Source organism: Misgurnus anguillicaudatus, chromosome 5, assembly GCF_027580225.2.
Source record: "Misgurnus anguillicaudatus chromosome 5, ASM2758022v2, whole genome shotgun sequence".
NCBI lineage: Eukaryota > Metazoa > Chordata > Actinopteri > Cypriniformes > Cobitidae > Misgurnus > Misgurnus anguillicaudatus.
This window is the reverse complement of record NC_073341.2, coordinates 15651736-15675088: the sequence shown is the minus strand read 5'-3', so window position 1 is coordinate 15675088 and position 23353 is coordinate 15651736. Positions and strand designations below refer to the sequence as shown.

The following is a 23353-nucleotide window of genomic DNA, read 5'->3' as shown; positions in this document are numbered from 1 at the left end:
GGCCCAAACAGTTCTAATTTTCCACAGAACACTATCCCAAAACTTCTGTGGTTTGTCCACATGACTTTTGGCATACTGCAGTCGACTCTTCTTATTCTTTGGAGACAGCAAGGGGGTGCGCCCGGGAGTTCCGGCATGGAGGCCTTCAGTACGCAGGGTGCGCCGTATTGTCTGAGCAGAAACTTCAGTACCCACATCTGACAAATCTTTTCTCAGTTCCTCAGCAGTCACACGGGGACTTTTTTCCACTCTACGCTTCAGATAGTGCACAGCAGTCGCAGTTAGCATCTTTTTTCTGCCACGACCAGGAAGCGTTTCAACAGTGCCCTTTGCCTTGAATTTGCGAATGATGCTTCCTATGGTGTCTCTTGGTATGTTTAACATCTTTGCAATCTTCTTATAGCCATTGCCCTTTCTGTGAAGATTAATCACCTCTTCTCTTGTCTTCCTGGACCATTCTTTTGACTTCACCATGTTTGTAACCACACCAGTAAATGTTTAGAAGGAGTTGAGTATCACAGTCATTTTAAAGCTGCCTAATTGGTGCTTATTAGGCTTTATTGCTGTTCCCTGACATCCATAGGTGTTTTCAATACCTGATTGAAAACACTTCAATGAACCTCTGATCTTCAGAGTGGTAGTTCTTTAAGGGGTTGAATAATTGTGAATAATTGTGTCAATGAAGAATTCACAAAAGAAACATTTACTACTATATTACAAAACCAATTGATGTCATTTTAGTTGCATAAGGTTCTTTAAGAAGTCATTGTAGGATTTCATTCTGAATACAATTACAAATGTACACTAAATTCCCTAAAACCCTTAACAGCATTGGGGGTTGAATAATTTTGAACACAACTGTATATCAAAAGCAGTTGAATGTAGCGTTGTCATACTTGGTACGGCATCTTTACATGTCACCATATTCTTGCCAGTGTAATGATATAATTCACATTTGACCAAAACGGAGTTTAAATGGACATACGTGCATATTTTACAGTAACGGTGGTCGATACGCGTTCTTCCGATCATTCATTCGAATGGCCAAGTCGCGTTTTAAATTGACAGATGAATACGCTCAGTTTATTAAATGCGCTTAGTTTATTTAATATTAATTATAAATTTATTAAATGTCTCTTGCAAACTATGAAGGGACCATGAATCAATACACGGACACGGTAATGTTAGACAGATACTTTGTTTGCACAGTCCTACCGTAATTTTGTCACTCAGGGGGAAACGTTTACCTCAATGAAGAAAAGTCACTGTCTCACCAGGCTATGTTTATTCGGCTATCCAGTGCTGAGCTTCGATGAAACTTCACGAGACCGGTGAGAAGCTTCCACAGGGCGGGAGATACGCAGCGTGATTGACAGCTTTGACACCAAATGAATATACGTGAAAATCAGATTTCATGATTACACAACTTTTCATTGGCCATTTAGATATGTGAAGCATACAGTATTCAGGAATGAATCTGGACATTCAATCCGTCGAAAAATCTCAAAATCGGCAAAATGGACATACGTGGTTTTCATCGGACAGTGACGAAATCAACTTTTACAAGGTGTTTGGACATAAATTTGTGTTGGCAGTGTGTAAACACCATCCTGTCATGATAGCTATTTTTCATAAGTCGATTAATTGCCCAAGAAATATTAGCAATGTCCGTGTGTGAACTGTGTGTGTGTGTGTGTGAGCGAACATGTGTGGATCCTGAGCTACAAACACACATGTAAACAATATGGCAATATATCGCCTCTAAAAAAATTAAATAAATAAAAATAAAAAATCATTAAGGTCATGTTTATCAATTGTGCGACAAGTCGTTAACGCAACAAGTCTAGTGAACAACAACCCTACAATGAAAAAACCCCACTCTCTCATTTTTTAATCCCCATTAAACCAAAGCAGTCTCATTAGATATGCTGTTTTGATTCTTTTGTTAATGTGACATCACAATGATGAAGCCCAACCCACGGCCACATACTGAGTGGTTAATCTTACCCAGGAGCTTTTCTAAATGCGTTTATTAGCACATTGTAGTGCTAATGCGGCTACAGATACCATTTTCTCACAACATATTCACAGGAATCAGATCTATATTTAACCAAAATCACTTAATGTCTGTTGGTAAGGCATTGAGGAGCTCATTTGCATTTAAAGGTGCACACATTAAAGCAGCACTTTTTTGCCCCCACCCAAATGGGGCATTTTTAGACATGTTATAACAAATGATCTCTGGGGTATTTTGAGCTGAAACTTCAAAGACTCCTTCTAAGCACACCTAAAGCTTATATTACATCTTGTAAAATGATGTGCCCTTTAAATACTGTATTAAAGGCAAAGCACTTGAACTTTTAAACACGTTCACATTTTAGAGAATGTAGATGATATTTTCATCATTAAATATTTATGGCATCCATCCGTGACCCATCCACAAATATTCTCAATGTTATTTTCTTATTACTTGACCAGCCTGACCCATGAATTATACATAGTGTCTGCGTATATAACCACAATCCGCGCATCACTAATGCATTAACTGTATCATCACATATAGTTAGTTTTGTAAAAAAAATTGTAAGCAAAAACTGAAAAATTTAGTATTTGTCTCATAGTACATCTCCTGAAAACTTTGGAGTAAAATCCCAAATGAAAAAACAAAAAACAATTTAAAATCAGATTTCAAAAGAAATTTGGTTTGGTTTCTTTAGTGTTCAGAAAGAACAAATGAGAGCAGATAGAAGGAAAAACAAAAGAAGGTAAAGAGCAGGTCAAGACCTGACCGTTCCCAAACACGATATGGGTGTGATTCTTGTATGTATGCACGTGTTTCTGAGCCAGCGGTTCAGTTATGGGTCGTGTTTGCCAGAGTATTACTGTAACCAACAGATCTCCTTTGTAATATCTCCCTGTGCGTGTACAGAGCGAGCCGAGTTATTAATCCTATGCCGGGTAGGCGGGTGTTGTTTTTGCTGTAAAGCAGCTGTTGGGAGTTAGAGCTCACGTCTGCAGCCACACATACACAAACTCGACTAAAGATCTCCAACACAAACTAATGTTCAGCTTCTTTCCCTCTCCATAACAAGACTGACTGACAATTACATCATTCTGATGTTTTGTTTCAGTTTTGAAGAGCTAAATTCTGTTCTGACCTAAATTAAAGGATTAAACGGAGCTCACTGTTGAATAAAGAAATCATTTGAAATATCAAATTACAGCAACGTGAAAAGGATGTGAGCCAAAATGCATCATTCTACAACAAGAAAGTAATAACTTTGTCTGCTTTTGTGTTGACGTAATGAAGGTTGCATAACTACTTTTCACAATCCAATGTAATCCTGATGGATGAAATAAAAGCCTGACTTTATGGCCACTAAAGTTTTCATTATAAATCGTTTCATTTTCTGTAAATAAATTGCAGAACATCCTCTTTAATATTCCTCTTTTCAAGTTAAGGTTTAAAAAAGGCTGACCAAAGAGATTTAATCAGACAGGCTCTCATAGCTCAGTGGTATGGATTTAAGAAAGAGGATCGTTTTATTCTGCGACTGTAATCTTTATGTCACAACTAAAAAGAAAACTATGGCTATCATTAACATTTGTGATAGCACAAATATATTCGATAGCACAAATATATTCGACACAACGCATTAGCCGCTCGGTGGGAAACTCAAACTCAAAGCACCCAAGTGCTTTAAATTCCTTTGCATTGTTTTCGTTTTCTATCAAGAAACTTGCCTTACTAGCAAGAAACTTGCCTTACTAGTGAGAAAAATGAAGTGTTTACAAGCAAAGCAAGTCAGAGGAACATAGTTTTTCTCTTTAAAGGCACACGTCCAAAATGTCTCCCAGCTCCAGCCCATTAGAAAAAAACAACAAACTGTTCACCTTTGAGAATAAACCGACTTTACAAATAAGTATTTCAATATTCAGTCGTAGCCTATTGGTTAGAGGGTCGGGCTTGTAACCAGAGAAACTGGTTTGAGTTTCCTGGCCGGCAGGTTGTGATTGTGATATTCTTGAGAAAGCACCTTAACCCCAATTGCTCCCCGGGCACTGAAGGGATAGCTGCACACTGCTTCATTTGTGTGTGTGTGTGTGCGCGCGCGTGTGTGTTCACGACTTGCTGTGAGTGCGAGTTAACTACTCACTGGGATGGGTTAAATACAGAGGTTTTCCAAGGTGCATTGCATACTTGGAAAACATGTCACATTTTCACTTTAATTTCAATTTCATTAATGTGACGAACTCATTTAGTTGTCTCTGACAGCTAGGGACCACCTTTGGCTGTTTTTCTGACGGTGAAAGAGAAAGTATAAGAGAAATACTTACTCATTTCTCTCCAGGATAACAACATGTTCTTTCCCTTGAGCCTGAATTAAGTATGAAACCTTTAAAAAAGAAACATAAAAGACATATCAGTGTCAACCCACTGTTAACTCCCACTTGAAGAAGAAAAGCAGATGCAGAGATGCTATGAAAATGACACAAACTAATATTAGAAAATGCTTAAAAAGTTTTATTTTTGTTGAGTGTTGCTACACATCTAGGGGTGGTTTCCCGGACAGGAGTTAGCTTAAGCCATGACTAGGCCTTACATTTATTTTAGTCTAGGACTAGTCCAATGCCAGTCCAAGAAATTAGCCCCTAGTTAACTAATCAGTAGCTGAAAATGTGGTTTTAGGGTTCAAATGACCCTGACAAGCATTTTTGGCTAATGCTAATAATTTCTTTGCCTATATGGGGCTTATATATAACTTAAAATCTAGAACTAGTGTGTTGTTGGATAGCTGGTGAACTCTCTTTATTTAGCCCTTTTCAGACAGACATTCCGGAAAATACACAGAAAATGCAACCTGAATTTTTCTGGGATCGTTTGATTTTTGTTCATTCACACTGCCAATGATTTACCGGAATCTGCAAGGTCCCGGAAAGACACGTGACCTGTTTAAAGTCCTGCACTTTCTTCTAAGCAGTGCCTGAAGTTTGCAAATTATTTATTATTTATCTATCCAGAAACCATTTGTGTGCATTTATGATAAGACTATAAAGGAGCGCGTGACGCGCCGTTCTATGCTGGTGAATGATCTTCGCTTCCGAGTGGATATTTGACGAGCTTCCTGATCTCTGCTTTAATCCAGTTTTAAGACATTTCTCGTCGTTATTGTTAATATGCATTTAAAACCCCCGTTTTGAGGAGCTGAACGATATATCTTGTTGGGATGACGGACGGGCATTTTTGGTTATTATAAGCTGAAATGAGCACATGACGCGATATTCTTATATGCTGCTGAATATGCGCAGTAAGTGACAAGCTAACTTACCTGATATCTACGTCAGTCCAGTTTGCTGACATTTCTCGTGTTATGGCTTCTTGTTCACACAGAGGAATCTTACTAGGTCCTCTTTCCGTCAACGATCCCATAAGATTTATGGGACGCGTTTGCGTTCACACAGAAGCTTGTCTGGCAATTTTACGGGTATTTTCTGGGACCAAAGGTCTGTGTAAATGGGGTTTTTGAGACACAAGTCTCTAGTTTATTTTATTTTTAGATGTTTTAGTTTGTTTGCAAGCATAATGACCTAACTCACTATTAAAATAGATACTAAAAACACAAACAGTGCTGCTGCCCCAAAAATGGTAAGTGGTCTCCTTACCCTTAACCCAAACCTATTTTGTAAGTCTGTGATGACACCAAACAAACAGGCGAGTTTACTTTTAATTCTATTTTTGGGAACATACTCATAAAACAAACTTCATACTTGTGGGAATTCTGGGAAATTATAAATGAATGATGAGATGAAAAAGTGAGCAAACACGTAAACTTCACTGACATTTTTAATCACTTGCTATTTGTATCTAACCTGATACTTTAAATAGACTTTTATTGATGGAAAGTTAACTAATGCAGTCAAGTTGATTCAGTCATAATTAATGTTTAACATGTTTTACCTTTACTTGATCATAAAGAGAAAACAATAAACAACAGCAATCTAAATAAAGTTGACTAAAACCACATTAATAGCAAGAACATCTCTCAAAAGAAATGCCATTAAATGTACCTTAAAAATATTATACCTTATAAATACCAAACTGCATTTAAAAAAGAAGATAAAAGGTGCCCTAGAGCCAAACCCTAATCTTACTGAATTACACTTTGTGTACAAAATTTGAGAAAAATATAAAAAGTGGAATGAGAAGAGTCGTAAAAAACACATAAATTACCGACACTCACAAGTGTCTTTATATACCAGTGAAAGAAAAATGGGAACATACTTCTGGAAGCAAGATAGCTTTAAAGTATACATACTAGTGATTTAATAGATAGATGTGATGTGAATATATGTGTTATAGATTTTAAATATTGCTGTGTGTTTTACATCCAATTCTGATGAACTTAAGTCTTACAGTGCTTATTTACATTTTTGTTTTTAATGTTTCTGTAACACTTATTGGGGAAAAAAGAACTGGAAATTCCATGAGCCGACATGAAACTCGCACACAGATCCTCTGACCACACTGCCGGAACATTTGAACAACTCATCATTTATTCTTGTTGACACTTTTATTTCATTGTATCCGTTTCCTATCCTCTTCAAGCAGATGATGAACAATCAAAAAGCAACTAAATCAATTGAACCTAGAAACTGTCCTAGTGAGGGACATTTGAATGTATCTACGTGAAACAATCCAAGCACAATCGTGTCTTGCTTTTACCTGGTACACACACTGCTACCTACAAAAACAAACATGTTGGGTACAGCGGAAACAACAAACCACTGAGCAATCTTGCACACAAACCTCTCAGGAATGTTGGCAGGAAAACCAGGCCAAAGAGTTACATGACAGCATGTCTACACAAAGTGAGTGGGTCTGCGTGGTGAGTTTCAGAATAATAACTTCAATAAAATCTCTAAATAAGAAGCAGGATTCTCTGCTCTCAAACGCTAGAGGCATTTACAGTGAGGAAAATAAGTATTTGAACACCCTGCTATTTTGCAACTTAGAAATCATGCAGGGGTCTGAAATTGTCATCGTAGGTGCATGTCCACTGTTACAGACATAATCTAAAAAAAATCCAGAAATCACAATGTATGATTTTTTTTAACCATTTCTTTGTATGATACAGCTGCAAATAAGTATTTGAACACCTGTCGATCAGCTAGAATTCTGACCCTCAAAGACCTGTTAGTGTGCCTTTAAATGTCCACCTCCACTCCATTTATTATCCTAAATTAGATGCACCTGTTTGAGGTCGTTAGCTGCATAAAGACACCTGTCCACCCCATACAATCAGTAAGAATCCAACTACTAACATGGCCAAGACCAAAGAGCTGTCCAAAGACACTAGAGACAAAACCTCCACAAGGCTGGAAAGGGCTACGGGGAAATTGCCAAGCAGCTTGGTGAAAAAAGGTCCACTGTTGGAGCAATCATTAGAAAATGGAAGAAGCTAAACATGACTGTCAGTCTCTCTTGGACTGGGGCTCCATGCAAGATCTCACCTCGTGGGTTCTCACTGATCCTAAGAAAGGTGTGAAATCAGCCCAGAACCACACAGGAGGAGCTGGTCAATGACCTGAAAAGAGCTGGGACCACCGTTTCCAAGGTTGCTGTTGGTAATACACTAAGACGTCATGGTTTGAAATCATGCATGGCACGGGAGGTTCCCCTGCTTAAACCAGCACATGTCCAGGCCCGTCTTAAGTTTGCCAATGACCATTTGGATGATCCAGAGGATTCATGGGAGAAGTCATGTGGTCAGATGAGACCAAAATATAACTTTTTGGTCGTAATTTCACTAAACGTGTTTGAAGGAAGAATGAGTACCATCCCAAGAACACCATCCCTACTGTGAAGCATGGGGGTGGTAGCATCATGCTTTGGGGGTGTTTTTCTGCGCATGGGACAGGGTGACTGCATTGTATTAAGGACAGGGTGACCGGGGCCATGTATTGCGAAATTTTGGGGAACAACCTCCTTCCCTCAGTTAGAACATTGAAGATGGGTCAAGGCTGGGTCTTCCAACATGACAATGACCCGAAGCACACAGCCAGGATAACCAAGATGTGGCTCTGTAAGAAGAATATCAAGGTTCTGGCGTGGCCTAGCCAGTCTCCAGACCTAAACTCAATAAAGAATCTTTGGAGGGAGCTCAAACCCAGTGTTTCTCAGCGACAGGCCAGAAAACTTGTGGCTAAAACTGGTACTGCGGCAATCACACAACTGGTGGCCAATACACAACATGACAACATAAACATCAGTTGAGGGCTGGAACTCCACTTTTTAAATGACAATATCCTGGCTGGACCACTGTGATATAAGTATTTGAAATTAAAATGATTTCTTAATGTCTAGTGACATATCAGGGCCATTTTATGATTAATTGATATAAATTTCTTACATACTGTACCTTTAAGTTTTTCTTTTGCTGTCAGACTCAGAGTAGCCCACTGTTTCTCAATGACAGAGAGGTGAGAGGAGCTCTCAGTGTTTGTTTGTGCCATGCTGTTGGTATGAGTCTCTGCCAGGTGGAGAGCCCTACCCCCAGCATGACTCTGACAAAAGCAGACTTTTAATAACTACACCCGTGCTGCCAAGCATGTGCCCCTGCCAGATGGTTCCTGTGACATTATTACTGAAGAACCACTGGTGTCGATAGATACAAGAGAAGCAAAATCATTGACAGGTTCATGAAAATGGAAAGTGTACGAGACAACATAGAAGGAAAGAGAAGGTGATGAAGGGATGTCCTAAAAGATCCTGTCAGCATATTTAATATCAAATGGTCAAAGTGCGAGCTTACAAAAATGTGGATGTACAGTATGTCTGCAGCCTTTGTCATTATGCAAATTATCTTATATTGGACTCACACAGTCCTTGAACTCATTTATTTTATGTATCTTTTTTATTTATGTTTTGGCCAACATTTCTATTTAAAGCGACTGCCTTCATTCAACCTATACATTTTTACATCTGTATTCAAGTTCACTGGGATTAAACCAATGACCTTTTGTGTTACTAACGCAATCCTATACCAAATTATTTTCTAAAGAATTTGACAGTTTCATTGTGAATGATTCATCAGTGCATGTGGTTAAAAAAAATGCATGAATGTGCCCATAATAACTTTCTTTCCATCTGAATCAATCTTTGATGACATCACCAAAGACTGCATGGTTGGAAAACAGTTATTCTGTATAGTGATGCAAAAATGACACATATCAGGACCCGTTTCCCATACACAAAAACTGGTGCTAAATAGCACTGAAAGCTCGTAATCATAGGGGAACCATTTTCAGTGCTTTATAGCAACTATGAAGAACCATACAGGAGTGATATAGCACCACTATATCACCAGATATGGTTCTATATAGCACAATATGGTTCTACACAGATGCTATATAGCACTTAAAATGGTTCCTCTATGAGTACAAGCCAGTGAACCACTTTTAGCGCCATTTAGCACCGTTTGTTTTTAAAGTGTATGCTGAATAAAAATAATAAATCCATTAATTGTCTGTAAACCTTTGAGTTCGTGTATGCAGGAGAGAGAAAAGTGTTTTACCTTATCTACACTGTCCTGATCTCTCCTCTGTCTGCTGACACGTCTCGGTACAGTCACCTCATATGAGGATAGATGGGAGGTCTGCTGGGATATTGAGCCTATAAACAGAGATAGTCACGTCACAACCTGCTTGTTAAGTCTGACTCACACGCCACAACTTCCATATGGCATAAAGTTTAATTAGTCTTAAAAGTTAGTCCTGTATGTTTTATCTTCAAAACTGATCATAACTGTTTTAATTATGTTATATGAAAAAGTCAATTTTTAAAAAGGTAGGTTTAATATGAATCTACATAGTAACTAATTTTTAGTTGGTCAGACTAGTTCTTAACCATTTCCATGCCATTGACGAGTTATTTTGTCAATTGTGAGAAGATTCTTCCCTGCAGATGATGAGTTTTAGGTCAATCCATATTTTCGCTATTATCCACGAAACTTGTAAAACACAAAATTTTGTGAAAAATCATAAAAAATGTTGCAACTGACTGGCAACTTTATTTTAAACACTTTATTTTAAATTTTATTTAAAAAAATTGGATAATTTAGTCACCACCATTTCATCCAAAATGTTGATGTATTTCTTTGTTCAGTCAAGAAGAAATTATGTTTTTTGAGGAAAACATTCCAGGATTTTTCTCATTTTAAATGGACTTTAATGGACCCCAACACTTAACAGTTTTAATGCAGTTTAAAATTGCAGATTCAAAGGACTCTAACAGTCTAGCGAAATGATTGTCATTTTTGGCATTTTGGCAAAAAAAAAAAAAAAAATCCACTTTTAAACCACAACTTCTCTTCTTCCTCCGGCTGTGTGACGCGCCAGCGTGTTACATATATGAAACACACATTTGCGGACCATTTCAAACAATAAACTGACACAAAGACATACAACAACATCGGAACGGTCCTCTTTGTCCACACTTGTAAACACTGGGGTGTAGTTTCGCATATGCCATGCGTGACCTCTTGACATGATGACGTATTACATGAGGTCGCCTGACCGGAGGAAGACGAGAAGTTGTGGTTTAAAAGTGCATATTTCTTATTTTTCTTGCCAAAAATTACTATTGTTTCGCTAGATTAGACCCTTATGCCTCGTTTGGGATCGTTTAGAGTCCTTTGAAACTGCAATTTTAAACTGTTACGTGTTGGGGTCCATTAAAGTCCATTAAAATGAGAAGAATCCTGGAATGTTTCCTCAAAAAAAAAAAAAAACATAATTCCTTCTCGACTGAACAAAGCAAGACATCAACATTTTGGATGACATGGTGGTGAGAAAATTATCAGAATATTTTATATGAAAGTGGAATAATCCTTTAAGCGAACAACAAACAATACTAATATACACCTCACAGACTACCCAAAAATGTTTTATATTTGTGATATTTTGATAATGTGTGACTTAAATAAACACCACTTATGAACAGCTGTGACATTGTAGTAATATAAAGAGAGCGGGCTTGGACCCGGAAATTGTATTCCTTACGTTACGACTTAACAAGCGGGCACCACCACACAAACAAACAAGCATAGCGATTATATAAAGCCATGCAAGAAAACATTATCAGACAATTTAAACAAATCTACACTGCACTTGATGTACATGCGATTGTTATTCATTTTTATTCATCTATCTATCTTATCACAGCAAACATTTATACATTCACTGCTATTGTGGCTGTGGTAATAAAATTGACTGGTTGGCAAACAAGCACCATGCAGTGATGTGCCAAGTGCTTGTTGTAGATGGATACAGCGCTACTCTGGCACGGGTATCTAGTTTAAGAGAGAGCTCAGGAAGCCTTTTGAATCATCTGTCAACAGGTTTGATGAGCCTTTCCCTTGTTTTTTTCCCAAAAAGGATGAGGTATAGATAAGACAGAACAATTGATAAGGCTTACACACATTTCTTCACTTATATTGTGTTACACACTTTTGTGATCCTATTATATAATGCTACATTTTCGCTCACATGCAAACTCACACGAACACTTTGTGTCTGTTTTTTACAAACTCACATCACTGTCAGTTTGATACTGAGGATTCTCTCTCTCTTTTTCCGATGCCACTGTCTGTGTGGCAACATTTGTGCGGAAGCTCCAGACTGTTTCTATACCCGAAAGCTAAAATTAGTTTGCGACTCTGCAAGTCATCCTTCAGCAGACTTCCAGTATGCTTATGCCTACAGTATGCAGACTTACTGTACACAATTAAGCTAAAGGGACAGTTTACTTATAAATAAAAATAAGCTGGTGATTTACTCACACTGAAAAAAATGCATTCAATTTACTCAATTTTGTTAAGGTAAGTGGTTGCAATCAATTAAGCTACATTTAAACAAAAGTTTAAACCGCTGGCCCCCTTACATGGAAGTCGCCATATTGTGCCACCACGTTTCTACAGTAGCCCTAAATGGACAAACTGCCATAGAAAACGTGTTTCGTCCTTATGTTGTCACAGATGACGACCTGTTCATCCTGTGGCAATTAGCATCTCTAAGTGCTTTGAAAGTGAGGGGTGAGCAGTGGACTGAGCCGCTGGTTGCAATTTGCAACATCACCACTAGATGCCGCTAAAATCTACACACTGCACCTTTAATATATTGTCAGAAGTCACAGGGATTCATTTTGTGTTGCCTGTACCTGCTTGTATTACTCTCAAGTGAGCACCTATGGACTTGGATCTTATGAATCACAAAAGACCAGTGTTTAAGCTAAAAATCTTGTCTACCGCTCTATTTATTTCTCTTTTAAACGCAATGTCAGCTGTATGGCTATGTTCATGGTGGGAGTAGAGTTTAAAGGAATAGTCTACCCTTTTGCCATAGTAGCCCCTTATGGAACGGCTGAAATTCCACAAAGAGGCGTATTTGTTCCTCAGACGTTGCACAAAAAACGTGACATCCGAATATATTCATTATAAATCGTGAATGAAAAGTGAGATTCGAACGAATGTCCGTTAGTGAACTAATTTTATACACGATTTATATCGTAATTCTGTCAGAAACGTCAAGATGAACAAATCGTTTTGGATTATAAGGCTTAGATATTCCATTTCCTTGGACTTTTGGTGGATTTATGAACAATTTGTTTTGGACAATTCCACCGAAGCGAATAAAGGGAAGATTTTGAAGGTAAGTAAATATCCTAAATCGGCGCTGCCCGGTTCAGGTAACTAACAACTAGATTACAGTTTTATGACTGCTAAAAATCATATTATGCTTTGTGTGTGCACTTAATGGAATCCCGAAACAACAACCAAATGTTGCTTCGTTTAACGACTGATAAACAAAGCTGAAGTATTATAGCAACCAAAGCGCTTAGCTGAAAAAACACTGGCAAGCGCCCACAGTCGGCATCTGCCTGCCGTTTTCAGCCGTTTAAAAGCTTTGGTGTACACGCCCCCTTAAAGGGATAATTTACCCAATAATGGACCCCATTCACTTCCATAGTAGGAAAAAAGAATACTATGGAAATAAATGGGGTATACGAACAGTTTGGTTACACACATTTTTCAAAATATCGTCAGAACAAAGTAATTTATGCGAGTTTGTAACAACATGAGAGTGAGTAAATGATGACAGAATCTTCATTTTTGGGTGAACTATCCCTTTAAGAGTCTTGTTTAATGGCAAAAATTAGGGATCGACCGATATGGATTTTTCAGTGCCGATGCCAATTTTTGTTTCATCAGCCTTAGCCGATGACCGATACAGGCTGCCGATTTTCTTGAGCCGATATTTGGAGCCGATACTGCTTTTGTTCACTCAAAATGTTACAAGTCTCAATTTTTAAAAAGTAACATTTATAGAACTTTAAAAAAAACTATACTTAACAAATAGTAAAAACAGGTGAGGGTCCTATGGAACTATCTTTTGATGTTGTCATGGAAAGGTTGGTTGTTTTTAGTCACATGACCTGCAGTCGCTTGCAGCTTCCAGCACACTGTCTGTAAATAATGCGGGGGCAAAAATCGGCGAACACCACAGCCACAAAACGTCCGATGCCGATACAAATAAAACTCGCAAATATCGGCCCGATATATCGGCCGGACGATATATCGGTCTATCACTAGCTAAAATGTGGGCTGTTTATGGATTACACCCAGTTGTATTCTGAACTTTGATCTGAATCTTTTATTATCATACAAATGTACACATTATCCTATCATGTTTTCTAGGTACACTGTAAAAAGACAAAACTGTTTAGCTGCCGCCCTAAAGGTTTTGACCTGGTCTGCCCCTGCCAAATTAATCTTCTCCAGCTAATTTAGAAGTTACAACATGGAGTACGTTTATAGGTTACCCCCAGGTTGCTGTTTTTTTTTACAGTGTACCAGTTAAAACAGTATGTGTTTACAACAGTTATGTTAGCTTAATGTTTTTCATACTAAAGGTGACTTAAAGGTCCTCAGTTAAATGATAATAAAATTGAATTAAATATTTTAGGAAAATTTAGTCTTAATACATTGTTGTATAAAACTGTGTAAACCTACATAAGAGACCAAGATGAAGAAATTTGCAGATCAGATTTCACTGATAAAATAAAATCAATATTCAAATCATCAAAACCATCGGCTGTTAAATCATTAAAACCATCACACAATTTCTTTGTTGTGCATTTTTGGCCTTATTTCATTGGGATTTAAGGGTGTGTGTTTTTTAAGTAGGTGTCAGTGCAAAATCTATACAAAACAGCAACTTTAACAACTTTGAAATATCACTGGAACTGAAAGATTCAAATAACGTTACTGCTACAAAGTGAAACTACAGAGTACTACTTGTATCTGCGCGCGCAAGTAAAAAACTATAAACAACTGTAATACAACAAATAACTACAGTGTTTACCGTTATTCAATGGCACTAGATGTAAACATTAATGTGGACATAAACAGATGAGGCGCAATGCTGTCGCGATCAATCTCACCTCCACTGCAGTCGATGAGCAGCATTAACACACAGGCGCTTTGAAATACACGATAACAAACTGCATGAACCATGTTTGTAAAGTATCCGTAATAACCCTCCGTTCCAAGATAACAGCAAACGTTGCACTTTCTTCCTTATCCAGGCGTTGTCCTCCAGGCAATGGCAATGAGTCCTCTCCACATAACGCTCCCGTGGAGGAAAATAAAGATGTTCCAGCTACCTGGTCATTTTTGCTGAGTTTCCTTGGCTAATAAGTTTGTTATATAGTTTGTGACAGTCCTGCTGGATGGATAGATGCTTTGTAATCCTTGGAAATTGCGTTGTTTCACGTCCCTACTCGAGACCTTTGGATTAAAAAGAGATTCCCTCGTCTCTTATATGAACCCAGTCTGTAGAGGGCGAAACCGAGCATGCGTCACTGAACTGCTTGGCTTATTAACCCGTTCTTGGCCTGGTGTAGTAATGAAAGCTCGGGAGCGCTCAGTAAATCATTATTTTGATCATGATTTTTGCTTTTGCAATTTGTAAATATGAAACGTTGCAGTTATATGAGCACACCTTGGCCGTTTTAACAATCCGATTGCTACAGCCTCTGGAGGTCGCATTTGAAGGCTGCATACGTCATCAAGACTGCCTTTAATCGGAATATTAACAATTATAAAGTTGACAATTAATCTTAGTTAATCGTAAATTGTTGTAATAAGCTTATGACTTGGTAATATAAGGCTCAGTTAACTTAAATAAAACAGGCTTGATGACGTATGCAGCCTGCATATGTGACCTCAGCAGGCTGCAGCCTTCAGATTGAGAAACGGCCCGTATGTTGTGAGAAAAAGTAGGGATGGTCTACAAATACAATCAAACTCACGCTTGTTCTAACGACAACCCAAGCTTGCGAGTTTTTTCTACAAAGCAAACTATATTTGGTTTTAAGTTAAGTAGACCATTCGTCGCGTTATCACAGAAGACACAAAATTGCCCTAAACATAAAAATAGCAAGAACAAAACGTAATGTTGTTTTACCACCGTCCCTTACGAGATTTTGCGCGATAACGCGAGAGTTCGAACACCCGATGTTTTTATGTGTACTTTCTGATTCATATCAACTACGGATAGGTTTGTATACATTTAGCTAACCATAGTTCAGAAAAAAATAGACTTTTATAACAATTTATCATAATAGGGAATCTGATCGTTTAACGTTAGTTCTCACATCCTGGCAAATACAGCAGGTTGAATTACAATCATGTATCCATGTGTCAAATTATATATTGTATGTCTTTGGTTGGAGGTATTGTTATGATTAACTAACCGCAAAGTATAAACAGCTGGAGTGAGATATAGTGCTTCATATTTTAATGAACTTAAGTTATCTATTGGGATATATCCATTATATCACCATCACATCTATTATGTTTAACAGCGGAAATAAAGCGTCCCATCATGGCCTCTATGGGAATCCTGGAGGAGGATCTGGAGAAGATTTTGATGGGTGGAGGACTGGAGGTGAAAGAGTTTGATTCGGCCAATGATCAAGTGCAGCCAGTCACACTGGGGAAAGATGTGTGTTACATTGTCTGCGCAGTTATCTTCAACTCAAAGGTAGTTAATGCTGAGAATGGCTGGTGTCATTTTGCCATGTTAACAACACATTAACAACACAGCACTATAACATGTATTGTGTATACTTTGTCATTTCTCTGTTTACCTTTTTTCTCATTATTTATATATACTGCAAAAATATTCTTAAATATACTAAAATGTAAAGTGATGTGAAAAAGTGTTGCCCCCCTCCAGATTTCTTATGTTATTACATATTTGTCACACTTTATTGTTTCAGATCATCAAACTAATTTTAATATTAGTCAAAGATAACACAAGTGAACACAACATGTAGTTTTTAAATGAAGTTTTTTTATTTTTTGGGGGGGGGGGACAAAATCCAAAACTACATGGCCCTGTGTAAAAAAGTGCTTGCCCCAATCAAGAAATAACTTAAAGTGACATACCTTCATAATATATTTTTCAAGACCCTTGTGATGGTACATCGACTTAAAATAGGTTGAATGACATATCTACCATAGCCTGACGGGGTCTGTATCGCTTTTACTCATACTTTTAAACTTGGGGTTTTGGGTAGTAACCCGAGCACAAAACAAAAAACTACAAAAATCTGCTTTACGGCATACGTCACTTCCTCAAATTCGGCCGTGAGAAAAACTATTTATTTTCCTGATGTTTTTGTCATGACCGAAGCAGCAACTAAGAAAAAGAAATCCAGGGTTTTATCGGAGGAGACCAGAAAGAGAAAACGGGAGAGTGACAGATTAAAAAGAAGGACGAGGATCAATATTGGGCCAGCGTTTGTTCGCTGGCGTGAACTAAAGGAGGAGGAGGGGTTCCTGACTGATGCTGACTTGGCCGTCATGCCTTTGGACTAGTAAGTAATGTTATATTGCTTGCATATATAACTTAAGTCCTGTCTGGCTCCCGAACAGTTTTTTACGTGAATTTTGCTGGAGGCTACTTGTGGAGTGTAGAGAGAGAATATATTGCGTAACACTGTGGGTTCGATTCCCCTCTAAGGCAATTTTTTCATATAAACTTTAACAAAGCGACCACCATTACAATTGGCTTGAAAATGTGAGCTACGCAATCTTTTGCCGTTTGAAATAAAAAAAAAACATGAAATTATATTCATATGACACGCACACTTTGTGACCTAGAGTTGTCTTCTTTTCCTTTGCGACAGTGCTGCGGCGCTTGTGGCCTCTAGGGGAGCCATAGATATATACACTAGACTAGATGTCGCCTTGGGGCTCTGAGCATGCGTCAAAACCGCAGCCATCTTAGAACAGGGGTCTTGTCATAGGAAGTATCTAGGTAAAGCTGCTATCTCCACCTGTACTTCGAATTCATGAACGATGCCGGACTTTTGTGCTGCGCATGGATGAAAGGGCTACTAGCACTATGCATTATAGTTAGAAAAAGTAAATTTTCATAAAATCAAAACTTTTATTTTTTCCTGTACTAAATGCTAAATACATGTCTGACTGTTGAAACGAACCAAAACAAAATCAAGAAAATCGCGTTCATGACGATTTATGGTGATTTTATTTCTGTTACACCATTGCCTACAATGACGCTGATGCGGGATTCCCCTGTTTCAAGATGGCGGCTCTGTTTGACGCATTCGGTCCAATGAACTGCCGTAGCCAAGGCGACATCTAGTGTACAAATCTATGTAGGGGAGCTTGACGTGAAAAATACATGTCTAGTACCCCCTAGTGGTCAGAAAGTTCCGCGGTGTGCCTTTAAATAGGACCTGACAAAGTGAAGTAGACCAAAAGATCATCAAAAGCTAGCCATCATGCCAAGATCCAAAGATATTCAGAAACAAATGAGAAAAAAGTAATTGAGATCTACCATTCTGGTAAAGGTTATAAAGGCATTTCTAAAGCTTTGGGACTCCAGTGAACCAGAGTGAGAGCCATTATCCACAAATGCCTAAAACATGGAACTGTGATGAACCTTCCCAGGAGTGGCCGGCCGACCAAAATGACCCTAAGAGCACAGCGACGACTCATCCAAGAGGTCACAAAAAACCCCACATCAACATCCAAAGATCTGCAGGTCTGATAGGTCATGACTCCACCATAAGAAAGAGACTGGGCAATAATGGCCTGCATGGCAGAGTTCCAAAACGAAATCCGCTGCTGAGCAAAAAGAACATAAAGGCTTGTCTCAGTTTTGCCAGAAAACATCTTAATGATTTTTTTACTTTGGGGAAAATACTCTGTTGGCTGACGAGACAAAAGTTGAACTTTTTGGAAGGTGTGTGTCCCATTAAATCTGGTGCAAAAGTAACACAGCATTTCAGAAAAAGAACATCATATCAAAATATGCGGGTGGTAGTGTGATGATCTGGGGCTGTTTTTCTGCTTCAGGACCTGGAAGACTTGCTGTGATAAATGAAACGATGAATTCTGCTGTCTACCAAAAAATCCTGAAGGAGAATGTCTGGCCCTCTGTTCGTGGCCTCAAGCTGAAGTGAACTTGGGACAATGATTCAAAGCACACCAGAAAGCCCACATCAGAATGGCTGAAGAAAAACAAAATGAAGACTTTGGAGTGGGCTAGTCACAGTCCTGACCTCAATCCTATAGAGATGCCGTGGCATGACCTTAAAAAAGGTGGTTCATGCTTGAAAACCCTCCAATGTGGCCGAATTACAACAATTCTGCAAAGATGAGTGGGTAAAAATTCCTCCACAGCACTGTAACAGACTCATTGCAAGTTAGTTTTTGCTGCTAAGGGTGCCCCAACCAGTTATTAGGTTTAGGGGCAAACACTTTTTTTTATTTTGTTTTCCCCTATAATAAAAACCTTTTTTTAAAAACTGAATGTTGTGTTATACTTGACTAATATTCTAATGTGTTTGGTGATCTGAAACATTAAAGTGTGAAGACAAAACAAGAAATCTGGAGGGGGGAACACTTTTTCACACCACTGTATGTTTGTCTCATCAAGAGATAACCATCATTAGCTTATGTTCCTCTGTAATTGTGTGTATGTGTGTTCGTGTTACACAGGATGAGGTGTTAATGGTACAGGAAGCCAAAAGAGAGTGTTATGGTACTTGGTACCTCCCTGCAGGTCGTATGGAGCGAGGTGAAAGCATTATAGAGGCGCTACAGAGAGAGGTCAAAGAAGAGGCAGGAGTAGACTGTCAGCCAATCACAATGCTCAAGGTTCAAGAACAAGGGCCACAGTGGATCCGGTTCATCTTTCTCGCTGATGTCACAGGTCAGATTGAATGATTAATGTGCTACTTGGTTATTATTATTAAAGGTAGACGTATTCATTAGTAAACATATTCTGCTCCATCCACCAGGGGGCTCTCTGAAGACAAAAGCAGAAGCAGATGAAGAGTCTCTGCAAGCTCAGTGGTGGGATCGCGAGTCTCATCTTCCTCTCCGTAAACGTGACATACTCTCCCTCATCGATGCTGGATTCAAATATCGACAGAATCAGTGGTTCCCCGCGCTACAACCTGTGGACGTGCCATGTCATGTTATTTGCCAAAGACTCCTACTCACATTTATGGCCGGCAATGGTGAGAACAGCGAGGAGGACCGCTTGTGGCTGTTGCTAAGCAACGGTAAAGGAAACGCTCTTCCTGTTAGAATGTCAGGTAAAAGATGCCCGCTTCCATGGTCAGCACTCAGACTGGTGAATGAGTGCATGTCTTCGTCATACGACAGGCTAAACGTTAACATGTGTGGAATTCTGGGAGTGCAGCACAATGGACGAGTTCTTGGGGAAACAGATGGCATCTGCTTCAACACGCTTGTTTTAGTAAAACATTCAGAGGAAGGGCCGGAAACCAGTTACCCACCCACATTGGACGGCGACTGCTATAGATGGCATGAATTGACCAATCAGAGCCTGAGGGTGAAGATACTACAAAGGATTAAGGAAGGGTCAGTCCTGCCAGTTTGCTGAAACTGCATTTTGTACGTGTGACATCACTCAACCTGCAGATTGAAGCACTTTGAAGCAAACAGCTTATGCTCAAGTGAATTTTAGTAGTGCTTAAATCAACCGTATGTGCATGTGGTATTAGTTTTAATAGCACAGGAAATACAACAGACATACTGTACCTTACACCTTCAAACTTCAATTCACCTCGACAATACAAACATTCCCATATATGGGTATCAGTAAAAAAAGGCCAGCCTTTTTTTAACAGCTATCAATAATTCATTTGCTTTTGTTTTAAATGGACTTCGGTCACCTCTTACCACTTAAGTGCATGCTTTAAAGGAAAACACCACCGTTTTTCGGTATTTTACTGTTCTTGCCTCAATTTGGATAAATTAAAGGCGGAGTCCACGATGTTTGAAAAACGCGTTGGAAAAGGAGACGGGCCGACTACCAAAACACACTTATAGCCAATAAAATCAAATCAAATGCCGGTTTGCGTATGTGTGGGGCGGGTCTATCAACAGAAGGTCCAGATTCTATTGGGGTAGGGGCGTGTTTGTTTAGGTGATTTCAAATATCAACATTGGCTTTCAAACATCTTGGACTCCGCCTTTGATGCATGCCTGTCTTTTTTCGGTGCGTGCACTTTTAGTCTTTGTGCGGCGCCTCATGGATGTGTTGGCGTTTGGCCTGGCCCTATTCATTCCTTAGGATCCAAACAAACATTTTATTTTGTGCCACCATACTTACTCGTGTAACTACTCGTGTAACAGTCTTTAAATAGGGAAAACATGGAAGTGTTTGGTGGCTTTTAAATTCATCTCTGTTTGGATCCTAAGGAATGAATGGGGCTAGGCTAAATGCTAACACATTCATGACGTACTGTACAAAGATTCAGTGCACGCATTGAAAAAAGATAGGCATGTATTAATTCATCTAAGTTGAGGTAAGAACATATACAAATATTGAAAACGGTGGTGTTTTCCTTTAAGACATTTAAGTAGTAGCTCAGTTGGTAAAGCACTGTGTTAGCAGCGCAAAGGTCATGGGTTCGAATCCCAGGGAACACTAAATGATTACTCTTTCATGCACTGTGAGTCACTTTGAATGATTATTTTTTATAAAAACTGATTAATAATGCTGTAAATGACATATGAACACATGTGCTGCTGTATATTCTCTAATAAATTATAATACACTAGTGTAATATTGATTTAAGTACTTATTACAGACATAGAAATCAGTTTAATAGTGTGCCGCAGAGATGACATATTTTAGTAGCGGGACACTTGTTCTCTCGCAAATACCGATATTAAAGGGGTCATGTTATGAGATTTTTTTAAGATGTAAAATAAATCTTTGGTGTCCCCAGAGTGTGTATGTGAAGTTTTAGCGCACAGCTACTCCACAATAATTTATTATAGCATGTTAAAATTGCAAATTTGTAGGCCTGAGCAAAAGTGTGCCGTTTTGGGGTGTGTCATTTAAAATGTAAATGAGCTGATGAAATGCAAACACTGATCACAATGGGGCTGTTTACACTTGGTATTAGGATGTGTTTTCATTGATCAGATCACAAGTGGAAGAGAGAGACACATCACGTTTACACCTGGTATTTAAATCCGTCTCTTCTGTCCACTTTCAACCGCTTCTGTCCTAAATACAGTGAGGGGCTGGTCTGTCGAAAAGGTGGGCGAGTCTCTCTGCTGTCATTCAAACGCGAGCGGGAGTAATTATGAGTTTATATGGACGCAAACTTTTATGTCGGAGTCCGCTGCTTGTTTAGCAAGTAAACATGTTGCACAGTGTGTTGTATATGTTAGAGCTTTCTCTGAATTTTCAGCGCAATTGATGAAATGGGATCGCGCAACTTTCACACGCTTTCAAAACTAAACTACGGAGATCACCCGCTTTAGATTTATAAATGAAAGGCTAAAAATAGCGCTGTTCACCGTGTGTTTGCGCCAGAAGTCAGAAAAGACGTAAAACTTGTGTTTAGTACCTCAGATTAGATAAATGGGCGGAAAGAAGGCGGTTGCATGTGGCTGTTCGAACACATTCAACCACATGTGTTTACACTACAAAAGCAATCCGATCGAAAGGGGTTTCGACTACTACTAAATGTGGTTGAAAGTAGTCAAAAGTGGACGAGCTCAAAACGTTTTGAACACCGTTTACACCTGGCATTAACGTTGTCCACTTGTGATCCGATCGATGAAAACGCACGTTAATGCCAAGTGTAAACAGCCTCAGTGGTGGTGGTTTGTTGTAATTGAAATTCAATTGTGCTTTCAATTATTTTTTCTCTCTTTCTCTCTGCACTAAATGGCAGTGCTGTGGTTGGATAATGCAGATTAAAGGAATATTCCATTTTCTTAAAAGAAAAATCCAGATAATTTACTCACCACCATGTCATCCAAAATGTTGATGTCTTTCTTTGTTCAGTCGAGAAGAAAATATGTTTTTTGAGGAAAACATTCCAGGATTTTTCTCATTCCAATGGACTTTAATAGAGCCCAACACTTAACACTTAACTCAACACTTAACAGTTTTTTCAACGGAGTTTCAAAGGACTACAAACGACCCCAAACGAGGCACTAGGGTCTTATCTAGCGAAACGATTGTCATTTTTGACAAGAAAAATAAAAAATATGCTCTTTTCTTTGTCTAGCTCCGGTCGTGATGCACCAGCGTGACCCCATGCAATACGTCAAGAGGTCACAGAGGATGAACGCAAAACTCCGCCCCAGTGTTTACAAGTGTTGAGAAAGAGGACGTGAGAAGTGAGGTCGTTTCGCTAGATAAGACCCTTACGGCGCATTCACACTGGGCGTCAGCGTTAACGCTTAACGGAAGGCTTGTCTGAAGCGTGGCCAACAGCCAATCACAGTGGCCGCTACACGTGCTCCGTTCTTCCATAAACGTAATTCGCTGGCTCTGGCGAGGTAATTTGCATAAGGCGATCTGATTGGCTGACGCACGCGTTGGCGCTGGAAAAGTTGAGAAATGTTCAACTTCTGCTGCGAGCAACGGCACTGACGCGGCGCCGACGGATCCACAATTCAGTTCCGCAACGCATGACGTCACCCATTAAAAGTGAATGGGAAGCGTTAACGCTGACGCCCCGTGTGAATGCGCCGTTATGCCTCGTTTGGGATCGTTTATAGACCTTTGAAAAGTGTTGAGTTAAGTATTAAATGTTGGGCTCTATTAAAGTCCATTAAAATGAGAAAAATCCTGCAATGTTTTCCTCAGGGGGCATGGTTTCTTCTCGACTGGGCGGGGGGGGACATTGACATTTTGGATGACATGGTGGTGAGTAAATTATCTGGATTTTTCTTTTAAGAAAATGGAATATTCCTTT

At 39.0% G+C, this 23353-nt stretch overlaps 2 protein-coding genes across 3 annotated transcripts in view; one reads left to right on the top strand and one right to left on the bottom strand.

Annotated features, from left to right (window-relative positions):
* The window catches only part of adam9a (ADAM metallopeptidase domain 9a), a 48259-nt gene extending 33361 nt beyond the window's left edge, over positions 1-14898 (bottom strand). For both annotated transcript variants that reach the window (XM_073867628.1, XM_073867629.1), the window contains exons 1-3: positions 14501-14898; positions 9576-9673; positions 4339-4397 (exon numbers count right to left, since the gene is read on the bottom strand). In XM_073867628.1, the coding sequence (XP_073723729.1) occupies positions 4339-4397; positions 9576-9673; positions 14501-14573 (230 nt within the window). In that variant the 5' untranslated portion in view covers positions 14574-14898. The remainder of the gene's footprint in view (positions 1-4338; positions 4398-9575; positions 9674-14500) is intronic.
* Positions 14899-15462: 564 nt separating this feature from the next.
* nudt18 (nudix (nucleoside diphosphate linked moiety X)-type motif 18) lies at positions 15463-21196 on the top strand. The gene is made up of 4 exons (XM_055167272.2): positions 15463-15618; positions 15926-16104; positions 19095-19308; positions 19397-21196. Exons 1-4 carry the CDS (start codon positions 15576-15578, stop codon positions 20005-20007), a joined length of 1047 nt encoding a protein of 348 aa, XP_055023247.2. The 5' UTR covers positions 15463-15575; the 3' UTR covers positions 20008-21196.
* The last annotated feature ends 2157 nt before the right edge of the window (positions 21197-23353 follow it).

Coding starts and splice junctions, on each gene's coding strand:
- nudt18 (XM_055167272.2), top strand. CDS start 15,576: ATGTTTTTATGTGTACTTTCTGATTCATATCAACTACGGATAG. Junction 15,619..15,925: donor TTCATATCAACTACGGATAG/GTTTGTATACAT, acceptor TATGTTTAACAG/CGGAAATAAAGCGTCCCATC. Junction 19,309..19,396: donor CTTTCTCGCTGATGTCACAG/GTCAGATTGAAT, acceptor TCCATCCACCAG/GGGGCTCTCTGAAGACAAAA.